This window comes from Vulpes lagopus, chromosome 1, assembly GCF_018345385.1.
Source record: "Vulpes lagopus strain Blue_001 chromosome 1, ASM1834538v1, whole genome shotgun sequence".
Lineage (NCBI taxonomy): Eukaryota > Metazoa > Chordata > Mammalia > Carnivora > Canidae > Vulpes > Vulpes lagopus.
This window is the reverse complement of record NC_054824.1, coordinates 164409759-164422015: the sequence shown is the minus strand read 5'-3', so window position 1 is coordinate 164422015 and position 12257 is coordinate 164409759. Positions and strand designations below refer to the sequence as shown.

Sequence of the window (12257 nt, the reverse complement as noted above, 5' to 3'; positions counted from 1 at the left end):
GTATTTTCCTGACCCCTGCTCCTTATAACATGTATATACTACCTTCATTATTTATTACAGCTCCATAGATTCCTAAAGATAAATGTGATTAATTTAACTAAGCCTTGATAGATTGACATATAGATGATTTGCAGTCTTTTGCAATTACAAGTAACACTGTAGTAACAACCAATGTCATTTTGCTGTATAAGAGAATATACCTATGATTTCTAGAATAGTTTCTGGAAATGGAAGTGTTGAGTCAAAGGGTATATGGCTTGGAATTTTGAGAAATAGTGACAAATTACCTTTTTAGAGGTTGTGCCAATTACTCTACCGGCAATATTTGAGAGTGCCTATTTCTCCACTCTCACCAACTTAGTGTTTCCAAGCTTTTAGTATGTGCCAATCTGAGAGGTTAAAAAATATAATTTAGTGTAGTTATTTTCATTTCTCTTATTATAAGTGAAATCTAATATCTTATAGTCTGTGAATTTTTTTTGTCATGGATTTTCTACATTTTTCTGTTGGATTTTTGATCTCCAATTTATTGATTTGTAGGAGCTCTTTACTTTTTAAGGACTTTCTCTATAAAACTACTTTCTTGGGGTGATATTTAGAAAGGCTTTCCTACTTCAAAATTAAATTTTGAAAATAAAGTTCAAGTACTTTTGTAGCTTCACCTTTACATTTGAATCTTTACTCTTAGTTTATTTGTATGTGATGTTATATTTTATTTATTTTTTAAAAATTTTATCTATTTATTTTAGGGAGTCCGAGTGGGGAAGGGACAGAGGGAGAGAGACAAGCATACTCCTCACTGAGTGGAGAGCCCAATGTGGGGCTTGATCCCAGGACCTTGAGATTATGATCTGAGTTGAAGTCAAGCACTTAACCTACTGAGCCACTCAGGCACCTCAGTGATGTTATATTTTGAATGAGTACAAAACATGAAACTCAGTGAATATCAATGGGATCATATGATAGCCATCCCCTGTTCACTAAATAGTAGGGACCTACAATTTCAGCAATGATTTATTTGTTCAGTAAACATTTATTGTGCAGCCACTACTTCTAAGGCATTGGATCCAGTGGGGGACACAGAGATAAATCAGTAATAATCTCTTTCCTTAAGAAAGATTAAATAATAACATAACAATAACAAAAGCAAATATTTAAAAAAATAATTTCTATGTATCAGGCACTTCCTTACCATCTTACATGTATCATCTCATTTATCTTCATAGAGGCCCTGTAGGTTAAGTTCTTTTTTTTTTTTTAAGATTTTTATTTATTTATTCATGAGAGACAGAGACATAGGCAGAGGGAGAAGCAGGCTCCATGCAGGGAGCCTTACGTGGGACTCGATCCTGGGTCTTCAGGATCACACCCTGGGCTGAAGGCAGGAGCTAAACCACCAAGCCACCCAGGCTGCCCTGTCGGTTAGGTTCTATTCTTGTTTTATGTACTTGCAAATGAGGAAAGTTACTGAGTAATAAAGCAGCCTGATGTCTGAGCTCGGGCTCCAATCATCCCCTACACCGCTTGTTTCCTTAGACCCAAAGGTGAGCAGGGGATAGAAAGAGTATCCTGGGAGTTGAGAGCGGCTCATGAGCTGGAGACCAAAATATCTCTCATATCTTTATCAATATTTGACTGGTGCCTTGTTTCTGGCACTGTGTGAGATTAATATCAATGTAATTTCTCAATTTCTTCACTTATTCTTAAATTATATTTTTGGAGATGCAAATTTTTGAACAAAGTCATGATTCCCAACCAATTATTAGTAATTCCCTTTAAAAATACTGTTGTGAAATATGAAACATATGAAAAGAGTAACTCAATGTCATTTTTCCTTGTAGCAGATGTGAGGCTGAACTTCCTAATGGTGGTTGTTTAAATTTGTTCTCTCTCTTGAAATAAGATAGTGTGGGAGATATTGAGATGATCAAAGAAATTTGCACCTGGAGGTGGAGTTACCTCATTAGTGACTTCCTGTCCAGAAATCACATTATTTTTGAGGACTAAGGAAATTATTAATACCAGGTCAAAACCTCAAATATAAATTAAGCTCTTATGCAGCTTCTAACTGATCTCACCAAGTTAATGGTGTTATTAATTTGGCATATGAATTTGGTAGTTAACAAACACTTGATAGTTAACAAGCAATTAGTTATACTATTAGGTGGAGCAGGTTAACCACTACGTATACTGTCCTAAACATAGTAGCAGCTTCTTTCTATTCACATGGGAGTCCTGGGCAGGTGAATGGAACAGCGGGGCATCCCTCCTCCATGGAGTAGTTCAAACAATCAGCATGGAGGAGGCTGTACCATCTGAGCATCTTCAATCCAACCATCCAGATGGGGAAAAGGGCATGGAGGACTAGGCGAGGGGTTTCTACGAGCCAGACTGTGGAAGTGGCACACATCACTTCCATTCCTGTTCCACAGCCTGGAACTCAGCCACTTGCAGGTGCAAGGGAGGTGGCAAAATGCAGGTCAAGAAGGGGAGCATGTTTTGCTGGGGAACTAGCAATATCTGCCACAGTTGCAAAAAAGAAACTGTGCCCCCACAAATATCATCTTGCTGCCTGTATTTTGAGGCTCAGTCCTTGGGGTGAGGTGTTTAGGTTCATAAAAGCATCATGTGATATCCGCTAAAGAGATAAGGCTAACTGGAAACTATTTGAGGGGCAGCTAATAGCATAATGGATTTGATTAAGTGAGGGCTGGAGAAGGGACATCTCAGAAATATGTGCCAGTTGGAGCCCATTTACCCCCTGATTTTTGTTCCACTCGCAGATGAGGCTCTGGGTCTCCCTGGGAGCCTAGCCTCTGTGGCTCAGGGGTAGCAGTACCCAAACACCGTTGTATTGAATGTGACATGTTTTTGTTTTCAGGAAGCCTTGGAGTGGGCCATGAAGAACCACTTGTGGGGCCACGCTTTGTTCCTTGCCAGCAAGATGGACCCAAGGACCTACAGCTGGGTTATGAGTGGGTGAGTGAGCTGGGCGCTGACAAAGGAGACCATTGGAGCAGAGACTTCTCCCCCAACCCCCAAGGGAGGGGGTGGTGGGGAGAAATGCAGGATGCTCTGGGAAACCCCTACACCAAGCATCCTTCCAGTTTCTCTTTTCTGACCCAGATGTAGGATATCCCTCCTCTAGGTTCTTATAACCTAGACATAGACACGTTCTTTCTACCTGCCTGCTAAATAAACATTTTAATATTTCTCAGAGTGTGAGTTTACAAAAATTCCATAGGTTTCTACAATCTGGCAGTTCTCTTTGGGAGGGGCCATTCTAGATAGTTCCATAGGTGAGGGAATAGGTGACCCCTTCTGGTGAACTGACAGGGGCTTAGTTAGGAGCTGTCTACTGTTTAGTCTTGCAGTGGGGAATGTGGGTGCTGAGAGGAAGGTAAGGATATGGGGAAACAGGAGCTGTGCTAGGAACAGGTTTCATAGGACTGGGAATTGGAGGCAGCAGCCTTCATCTAGGGCAGAGGGACATGATGAGATTGAAGGGATGTTTGGTCAGAGATGCTGGCACACCGAGACCGGGACGACACAGGATGGGAGGTTGACTACAAGGCCAGAGGTTTGGAACAAGAAGGATTACGTGGAGAAGCTGGGTGTAGGGGCGCTGGAGAAGGGTTTCTGAGTAAGCCCGTTGGGCTGTAGCCAGATCCATGGGAGAGCAGGGACAGATGTAGGGGGGAGGTAAGGAGGGCTGGGGGACCCTCCTGTAAGGGGCAGGCTTGGATCAGACAGTGAGAAGGACAGTCCCTCAAAATGTTCATCTTCCTGTGTTGGTTGAAGCTGTGAAGCTGTGAAGCTCTCAGCTTTAACTCAAGTTTAAATTGGCCATAAATTGGCTGTCGGGCAGTTGGCTGGGAAGATCACACCTCCCTTCAAGGCTGTCACACTCCCCTTCTGCACCCTGGCGTCCATGGATTCTCTTTTCTACCCCAGTCCTCAGTCTTCGCAGGACTAGGAGCACCTCTGCGCATTTCATTATGCTCAGCCTGGTGAGGAGCACTGGAGTTTTATTATGAAAAGCACTCCGAGCTCCCAAGGCAAGGGTGCTATTAAATAAAAGACCGTGTTCTGAGGGATGATTTTCCTTTGGGTTTTGGAAATGAACATCCCACAACCCCACGTTAGAGCATACATCTCTGCTATAGTTTTTTGCCTTGGGCCATTGATTTTTGATGGGGCCCAGTGAATTGTGAAAAATCTCTCTTACTGAGTGTGCTTAAATCTCAAATCAGCGATAGAGCTTATTATATCCTTGTTAAGCATATCCCACGGTTTGTCATCAGCAGGATCATTTCTGGTCCCTGTTCTACGCCTCTTTGGTTACTGGAAATGGCTATTTAGTGCTTGTGAGGAAAAGCACTGCAGAACCAGGCTCGTCTTGAGCCAGAGCAACCAGCTCTGAGAGCTGTGGGCAGGGCACGAGGGGGCTGCTTCAAAGGAGTAGAAGTCAGAGTGGGTGATCTGCTGGGCAGGGGGCCCCACAGAGGGGAGGTTTGGGTTAACTGCTGGGGTTCTCCAGGGATCTATTAAATGTTGGGGTATCATTTTCATGACAAAGAAAGCCTAGGAAATGGTTACTCCAGAGTTAGGGTGTCAGTGCCAAAGATCAGGAAATAACCCCCAACAGTGAGCTCAATGTGGGGCGTATGGTGGAATGAAGATCTTGCCAAGCCCCCCAGAAATGGGATGTAGCAGAGGCACAACTGACAAGCAAAGAGAAATCCATGTTCCAAAAGAAGCTGCTGAAATCAAATAGAAACATATGGGAGTTTTGCCCAACTGGCAAGAGGTAAAAGGCTCTCTTGGCTTGGCCACCATTAACGGTCACCTCTCTCTCTGCAGCTTCACCAGCACGCTGGCTTCCAATGACCCCCTGCAGACCCTCTTCCAGTTCATGTCGGGGAGGATCCCCCAAGCAGCCACGGTACTCCTTCAATACCCCAGCATCCTAGGGCATTAGAGGGTGGGGAGCGCTTGGGAATGAGGTGATGACTTTAGCAATTTTTATTTTGAACTTTTTTTGGGGGGTGGGTGGGGGAGAGAGAGAGAGAATCTTAAGCAGACTCCCCCTGAGTGCAGAGCCTGATGCAGGGCTCGATCTCACCACCCTGAGATCATGACCTGCCCGAAATCAGGAGTCAGACTCTCAACCAACTGAGCCACCCAGGTGTCCCAAAGGGTGATGACTTTAAACTAAAAATAAATAATAATTGTTTGTTAATCACTTATCGTGCACTTGGCCCTGTGCTGAGCACTTTGCTTCATATCGTTTCAGTTAATGCACAGAGGTAGGAATTCTTATCACCATTTTGCAGATGTGGAAACAGGTGCAAAGGTGTAAAATGACCCGAGATCACAGAGCTTGGAGAAGCGGAGCCAGGACTGGCTCAGGTCTGTCTGATTCCAAAGCACGGCTGCCTGCTTTGCATGCATGGATAGCGAGAGAGCCCAGTGTTCCCAGGCTTCCCGGAGCTAGGTTGCCCTTCTTTCCCACCACTGTGCACTGAGCTGGCAAAGCTGGATATATTCGATTTAACATGCTGTCTAGAGTTGGATAGAGCTCAGAAGTCCCAGACCAGTTTGATGGTTTTCCTATGAAAACAGACTTGATCTTTTTGCCCCAAAGAATCCTTCTTTATCCTTGAAGACAATAACTTTACTGGGATTTCTCTTAGTGTTGACTGTCTGGGTCAGTCATTTTTCTTGGCGCAAAGCATGCTCTTTTAATATCTACATTCATATTGTGCAGTTCAGGAAAGTTTTCTTGAATTATATCTATCTTCAATATTTGTTTTGTTCCATGTTCTGGTTTTCTTTCAGGAATTCCATGTATGCACACTTTCATATATCCATGAATATGTACACATACAAATGCAGATTATATGTCCTTTTCTCTTTAATTAAAAACACTTTTTTGTTTTCTTTCCTTCCTCCTTCCCTCCCTCTCTTTCTTCTTGTCCTTCTTTTCTTATTTCCATCCTGTGTATCCCTTACTGTTTTTTCATCAATGTCTCTTCATTTTTGTGCTCTTGCCATTTTCGTCTTGATTTCTTTGACTTTTCTTCCACTTCTTCCCTGAGTTCTGAAGGTCACATTTACCTCTTCCTGTTGTCCACAGTCTCTCTCTTGGGCTCTTATAACTCAGCTTTAGGTCCTTGCTTCATAAGAAACTGTTTCGTTCTTTTACTTAAATTCATGATGAAATGTTTGGTGATACTTCTTTATTTGTTTTGTGGTAACAGTTTTCCAGTGAGTATTCCTTCTACTTTCCATTTATTTTTTCATGTTACCGCCCTTCTTTTATCTGTATAATGAATTTGTACAGATTTTGTGCATATTACTTGACAGGAGTCAAGTCTTCCCTGGGCCAGCTGTTTGTGGTAGGTTTGTGATGGGGAGGGGCCAGGGCCATGCTACAGGCTACCTGGCATTTTCTGCATGATAAAGAGTGTTCAGTGGGTATCTGTGTAGGCTTTGATTCTTCCCAGGCCAGCGGAGATGACTGTGGGATCTTTTCCTTCTGGAGTTCTTTCTCTGCTTCCTTCTAAACTCACCTCTTTTCAATCTCTACTACTTTTGGCAGCTTTTTCTTATATTTCGAGGTTGAGTTTTTGCTAACACCTAGTTTTAATGAAAATGGACTCCACATTTTTGCTTTTTTTGTTCTTCTTGCTTGGGGACAATTCTTAGAAAATAAAAGAGAAATGATGAGTTTCATGCCCCATCGTCAAGCCCACTGGCTATATGGGAACACAGAGTGCTCACAATTCAGCTGAATGGCTGTGCACAGCTATGAAATTGCATCATGTCATGAAGCAGGAAATGATGTAATCAATTTACGGTCCATTGGGTCTCCCTGTGATGGTAGAGTTAGCTAAATGCTCCCTGCTTTTAGGTGAGAAAACTGAGAAGTCAGAGGTGATATGCCAATGCACATCTTAGTGCAAACACTAAGTATTTGATCTTAGTGTTTGAGTTTCCTCACATCGTGGCATCCAGTAAAAGGCCAGTCTTTACTTACTTGGAATGAGTGGGAAAAGCATGGCAACCAGAAAACACAGATGTGGGCTTCTATCACGGGTTAAACCAGAGTGTGCTCCTTGCTGCTCTGTGGACTTGGCCTTCTTAATCTCAGAATGTCAGGTTTTCCTATCTCAGAATGCCAGGTTTTCCTCTTTGTGGGCATTTTGATGCCTCACCAATAGAGTTATTGTGAAAATTACAGGAGGGAGAATATCTGAACACATATCAACCACCATGCTTGACCCACTGAAGTTAGTTAGGTATTTGCTGTCTCTCGAACACTTTTTCTCTCCATAGATCTGTTTTACAGTGGGTTTTTTCAGATCACCTGGGGGAAGAGACAGAAGAATGACTTCTAAGTGTTTGTTCTTTTCAGCAAGGATTTTTCTTTTGCTCATTCTTTTCGCTCCAGCAAGAAAGGGCCTAATTACATGGGGATGATAATAGTACCCAATGCATGTGATTGTTCACAGGAGAAACATTTAGCACCAGGTATGGTTCATGGTCAGAGTGCAGTGAGTGAGAACTGCTCTTCTTGCGATTGACTATCATCATCCCCCTCATTCATGTTGCATCACCCAGATAAACAAAGAGTAACCACTAAGTGGAGTTGGTTAAAGCATCTTTTGTTCCTTGGGATAATTACAAAGACCAAATAGTTACGAATTGTTCTGACTTCCAAATCTTTGTGATTACTGTCAATCTCTTGCTCTACCCATTCTATGTAACAAACTAGAAGATGGACTGACTGGTCTGCAAATCACCTCTTTCCTTTGGCTGGGTTTTCATCTGTGTGTGTGTGTGTGTGTGTGTGTGTGTGTGTGTGTGTGTATTTGCACCTATGTGTCATTTATAAAGAGCAAACTAAGTGCGAAGCACTATGCTATGTGCTTTTTTACCTAGCTATCTTATTTTATTGTCAATACTAACCCTGTTAGGTTGAAATGATGATCTCTACTTAAGACATGAGGAAAAAAGGTTTGAGAAACTTGCTCAAGGTCACACAGCTAGTGAGAAGCAGGACTCCAAGGGGTGCCTGGGTGGCTCAGTCAGTTGAGTTGCCCATTCTTGATTTCGGCTCAGGTCATGCTCTTGGGGTCATGAGATCCAGCCTCACTTGGGGCTCTGCGTTCAGCAGGGAGTCTGCTTGAGATTCTCCTTCTCCCTCTGCCCCCCACCCACAATACCTCACCCCTGCACATACCTGCTCTCTTCTCTCTTCTCTCAAATAAATAATAAATCTTAAAATTAAAGAGAGGCAGGACTCCAGTTGAATCCAGGGCCTGTTTGTTTCTGTGATGTTATATTGTTTTTTTATTGATATTTTCTGTCCTGAAATCCCCCTATATTCAAGAGAAGGGAGGCCCAAGCCCCACCCTTTGTGTGGCGTTTTTGGCTCTGTATGCACCCTACTGCCCCCTTGTGGAGCTCTGCTGCCGCTGCATTGTCACCAGAGGGAGGAGGCATAGCCCTCAGCTGGGAACAAGATGAATGGGGTCTGGGTGCTGGGCTGGGCCACCTGGCCTGTCTCATTCTTCAGGTGGCAATTGGAACTCGACTTCTAGGGTTGTTGTGAAAGTTAACTGAGGTGACGGGTGTGTAAGGCCTTTGTAAAACCAGAAAACACAAGCCATTTGGAAAGTTATTAAGGGGCTTAGGGCTCCCCTGACTCCTAACGGGCTAATGTGGATGCTTCCTAGGAGTCAAGGATGTCTTGTCTCCCTTCTCCCACTGAAACATCAGGGTTTGATTGTGTTTTTCTGGGTTTTGTCCCTCGCTGTTGGGATGGGGTGGGGCAACCAGGAAGAAATGTGAAAATCAGGAAGTGATCAACAGTGTCATTTTATTTACCTGTTTCCTGATATTCCTGTGGATGTCCCTATGAGCACGTGTCTGTGTCCCTACCCATCCTGCCAGGAGTCTGACCCTTTAAAAGGAGATCTTGAAATCAACGAAGGGCAGCACTGCGGGCAGTGCACGGGCACATCCCCAGAACTCCAATCTGGGAGACCAACCACTTTTCTTCACCTACATCCTGGCCAGTCCTATCATGATCATTTGTCTCTCATTTTGCCTGTTGTCTTTCAGTGCTGTGGGGACAAGCAGTGGGGAGACTGGAGGCCTCACCTGGCTGTGATTCTGTCCAATCAGGGCGGGGACCTGGAGCTGCACCAGCGAGCGATTATCACCATGGGGGACACCCTGGGTAAGCAGAAGCTAGCCCAGCCGCCCTCGTCTCCTCTCGGGCATCTCCAGGCCAGCTTTAAACATCTATCCCAAAGCTTTAAGGCGCTATGCAGGGCCTGCCTGGGTCTGTGCCCTCCGTGTTTGGGGAACTCCGGGGAAAGGAGCATCTTTCTTGCTTCTCCATTTCCCAACATTTTTGCTGCAGGCCAATGCAGGCCAGGCCCCTGAGATTCGAGATTCAGGTTGTGCTGCCATAGGAAGCAACTCTCAGCAGCTGGCTTTCTATCCCTGGTCAGATCGCCCTGAAGATGGAGTTAACACATGGGGAGCCTCGCCGCCTATTATGGTTGGTTGCACGGCGACCCAGCACAGACAGGAAACTCTATTTTTGCCCGAACTACCCTGGGGAATTGTGTGGTTTGTGTTCTCTCTCAGTGAACGTGGCCTTATAAACACTTTGGGGCTATCGGATGTTCCAGATCAGCGGTTCTCAAATTTGGTCCAGGGGAAGAACATCCAGAAATCATGACAGTCTTTATAAACTTTGCGACATATCGCTCTGTTAAACCTGAAGTAGCAGTACGTGGGGTTGTGGGCCAAGTCGGCTGGCAGGCTGCTTGGCACCGTTAGAAAGGGGGGCAGGTTTTGTTTAGTCCTTCTTAGGTGCCAGGCACTGTGCTGGGTAACATACCCAGTACTTAATTCAATTTTGAGGTCATGGGAAATGTATGGGAGAACATTCTGGAAATGGGAACCCGTGGGTAATTATCATGATTTTTGTGAGCTCTGGGAAAAGTTTCCTATGTTTGATTTCTGCAGGAGAAGCATTAGTGCCCCCAAGAAGCTGAATTTAAAAACTGCTACTCCCCATGGTCCACTTCTTTGCTCAGGTGTATGCACCTGTTCCTTTTCACTCCCAGAAAGGGACTAACATGTTTAGTAAATTCCTCATCACAAATACATGAGGGGAACAGGAATTAGTGACCTATTCTGGCCAAAGAGAACTGAAATGGAATGTCTGAAGCCAAGAATGTGGGTGGGAGGGGGGTTGTGGTTTACTGCCTCTGACTCCTGAGCCCTCCACTCCTTGACTCCCATGAGGACTCTCCCCTGGGCACCACCCCCCCCACCAGCCTGCCGTGCCATCTCTCTCTCATCCTGCCCAGAGAGTGGGCCCCCACACGGCATGCTCCATGACTGGGGCTGGCTCTCCTCCTCCTGCAGCTGGGAAGGGACTGGTGGAGGCAGCTCACTTCTGCTACCTCGTGGCTCACGTGCCCTTCGGTCACTACACCGTGAAGACTGACCATCTGGCCTTGCTTGGCAGCAGTCACAGGTACGTGGTCTTCTGGGGATGGGAGTGGGAAGGATGTTTTCCAGGGGATTGGTTTAGCCCTTGCTGGGTTTCACGTTTTCCATTTTCCTGTGTGAATTCAGCTACAGCTTCTCCCCTCTTCTGGGTCTTTTCAATGCAGGGGTCTGGGCAGGGAGGTGCCCAGTGGGTGCTGCATCACACCAGCAGGGGGCCTCAGGCCCCAGTCCTGCTCCCCAGAACTGTGCTCCTGTGCCTTTGGGGTGTATTGTGCCCCTCTGACCACTGGGTGGCACCCTGGCTCCATGACCAGAGGTCACCTCTTCTGACTTGTCTGAGCAGTCAGGGTGGCTTGCCTCTGTGTTACGCAGCCCTGGGCCTGTCTCAGAGTCGGCCCTGGGCAGAACTGGAAATTGGAGGAAGTTTATGTTTACTCCTTACACCCCTACACTGGCTTGGTGCACAAGCTACTCCAAGTCCCACCTGTTACTTATTCTTTGCTGGCCATCACATTGGGCTTTTCACGCAGAAGGATCTTAATAATCCCATAGGCAGTAAATAATATGGACAAAAAGACCAGCTTGCTTCCTAGCAGTCCTCCATGTTTTGGGTCTCTCTTCTCCACACCCTGGTCATAGTTAAGATTTCCTCGGCTCTCTTACATGGTGCCAGTCATTTTATTTGCACGATTTCCTTTAATCAATACAAAGTTACCCTATCAATAAGGTATGTTTTAAATCTTCTCTTTGTATAGGAGGGACCCCAAGACACAGAGAGGTTAAATAATTTACCTAAGATAGCACAGCTAGTGTGAGGTCACCCTGGACTTGGAACCCAGACTGTCAGGCTGAGAAGCCCTGACATTCATTCATTCATTCATTCGTTTATTTTTAGTTTAAATTCCACTAGCCAACATAGTGCATCATTAGTCTCAGAGGCAGATTTCAGTGATTCATCAGTTGCGTATAACAGCCAGTACCCTTCACCCAGTTACCCCATCGCCCACCCACCGAAGCCTGTTAACTGTTGTGCCAAGCTGCCTACCTCTAGGGAACGTACAGTCTTACCGCCAGCTCTCTCCGATCGAGGCCTTTGATGGCATATAGTTGGCTTGTCACATCCCATCTGTGCCAAATGCGGCAGTAAATGTGTATGGGTTAATCCGTCTCCCTCTTATACTTGTATCGACCAAGGGCATTTCTGGAGGTAGCCAGGGGTGACCCTGATTTCAGAGACGGAGCTTTTTGTTGGGGCATGTGGAGGGGTCTGGCAGCCCCTTGGATCACAGTTGCTCAGCCCGCTTCCTCCTTGGCTGAATGGACAGCCAGCATAGGGACTGCCATTTGATTTTTGGCCCCATTCCCGGCCACGCCTTCCTTTATCGGGGCTCTTGGGGTGCCGCATCACTCCCTCTTCTCTTTTGTTCAGGCCAGGTGTGGCCTCGTGCAGGTGCACGGTCTAGGCCTTCAGGGCACTAGGTTAGCTCTCAGCATCTTTAAGAGGAGCACCCAGTGCCCCGCCGAGGTGGGAGGGGGAGCAGCTTGCCTTAGGGGACCCTCCAGCAAAGAAGGTGGAGGAACCCGCCTTCCTGCCATCCCTGCTCCCAGCCCGGGTGGTGCAGGACACCGTTCCCCGTCCCATCCCCAGCCTCAGGGAGGTGGAGCGAGAGGAGGCAAAGCATTCACTCCGGAGGAGGCCGAGTGTCTCTCCAGGC

The 12257-nt window shown here is 45.9% G+C and overlaps 1 protein-coding gene across 8 annotated transcripts in view; it reads left to right on the top strand.

The window, feature by feature from the left end:
• Positions 1 to 12257, top strand: part of SEC16B (SEC16 homolog B, endoplasmic reticulum export factor) — a 46733-nt gene that overhangs the window by 19205 nt on the left and 15271 nt on the right. For all 8 annotated transcript variants that reach the window (XM_041763355.1, XM_041763324.1, XM_041763345.1 and 5 more), the window contains 4 exons: positions 2882 to 2979; positions 4864 to 4945; positions 9133 to 9250; positions 10456 to 10567. In XM_041763355.1, coding sequence (XP_041619289.1) covers positions 2882 to 2979; positions 4864 to 4945; positions 9133 to 9250; positions 10456 to 10567 — 410 coding nt within the window. The remainder of the gene's footprint in view (positions 1 to 2881; positions 2980 to 4863; positions 4946 to 9132; positions 9251 to 10455; positions 10568 to 12257) is intronic.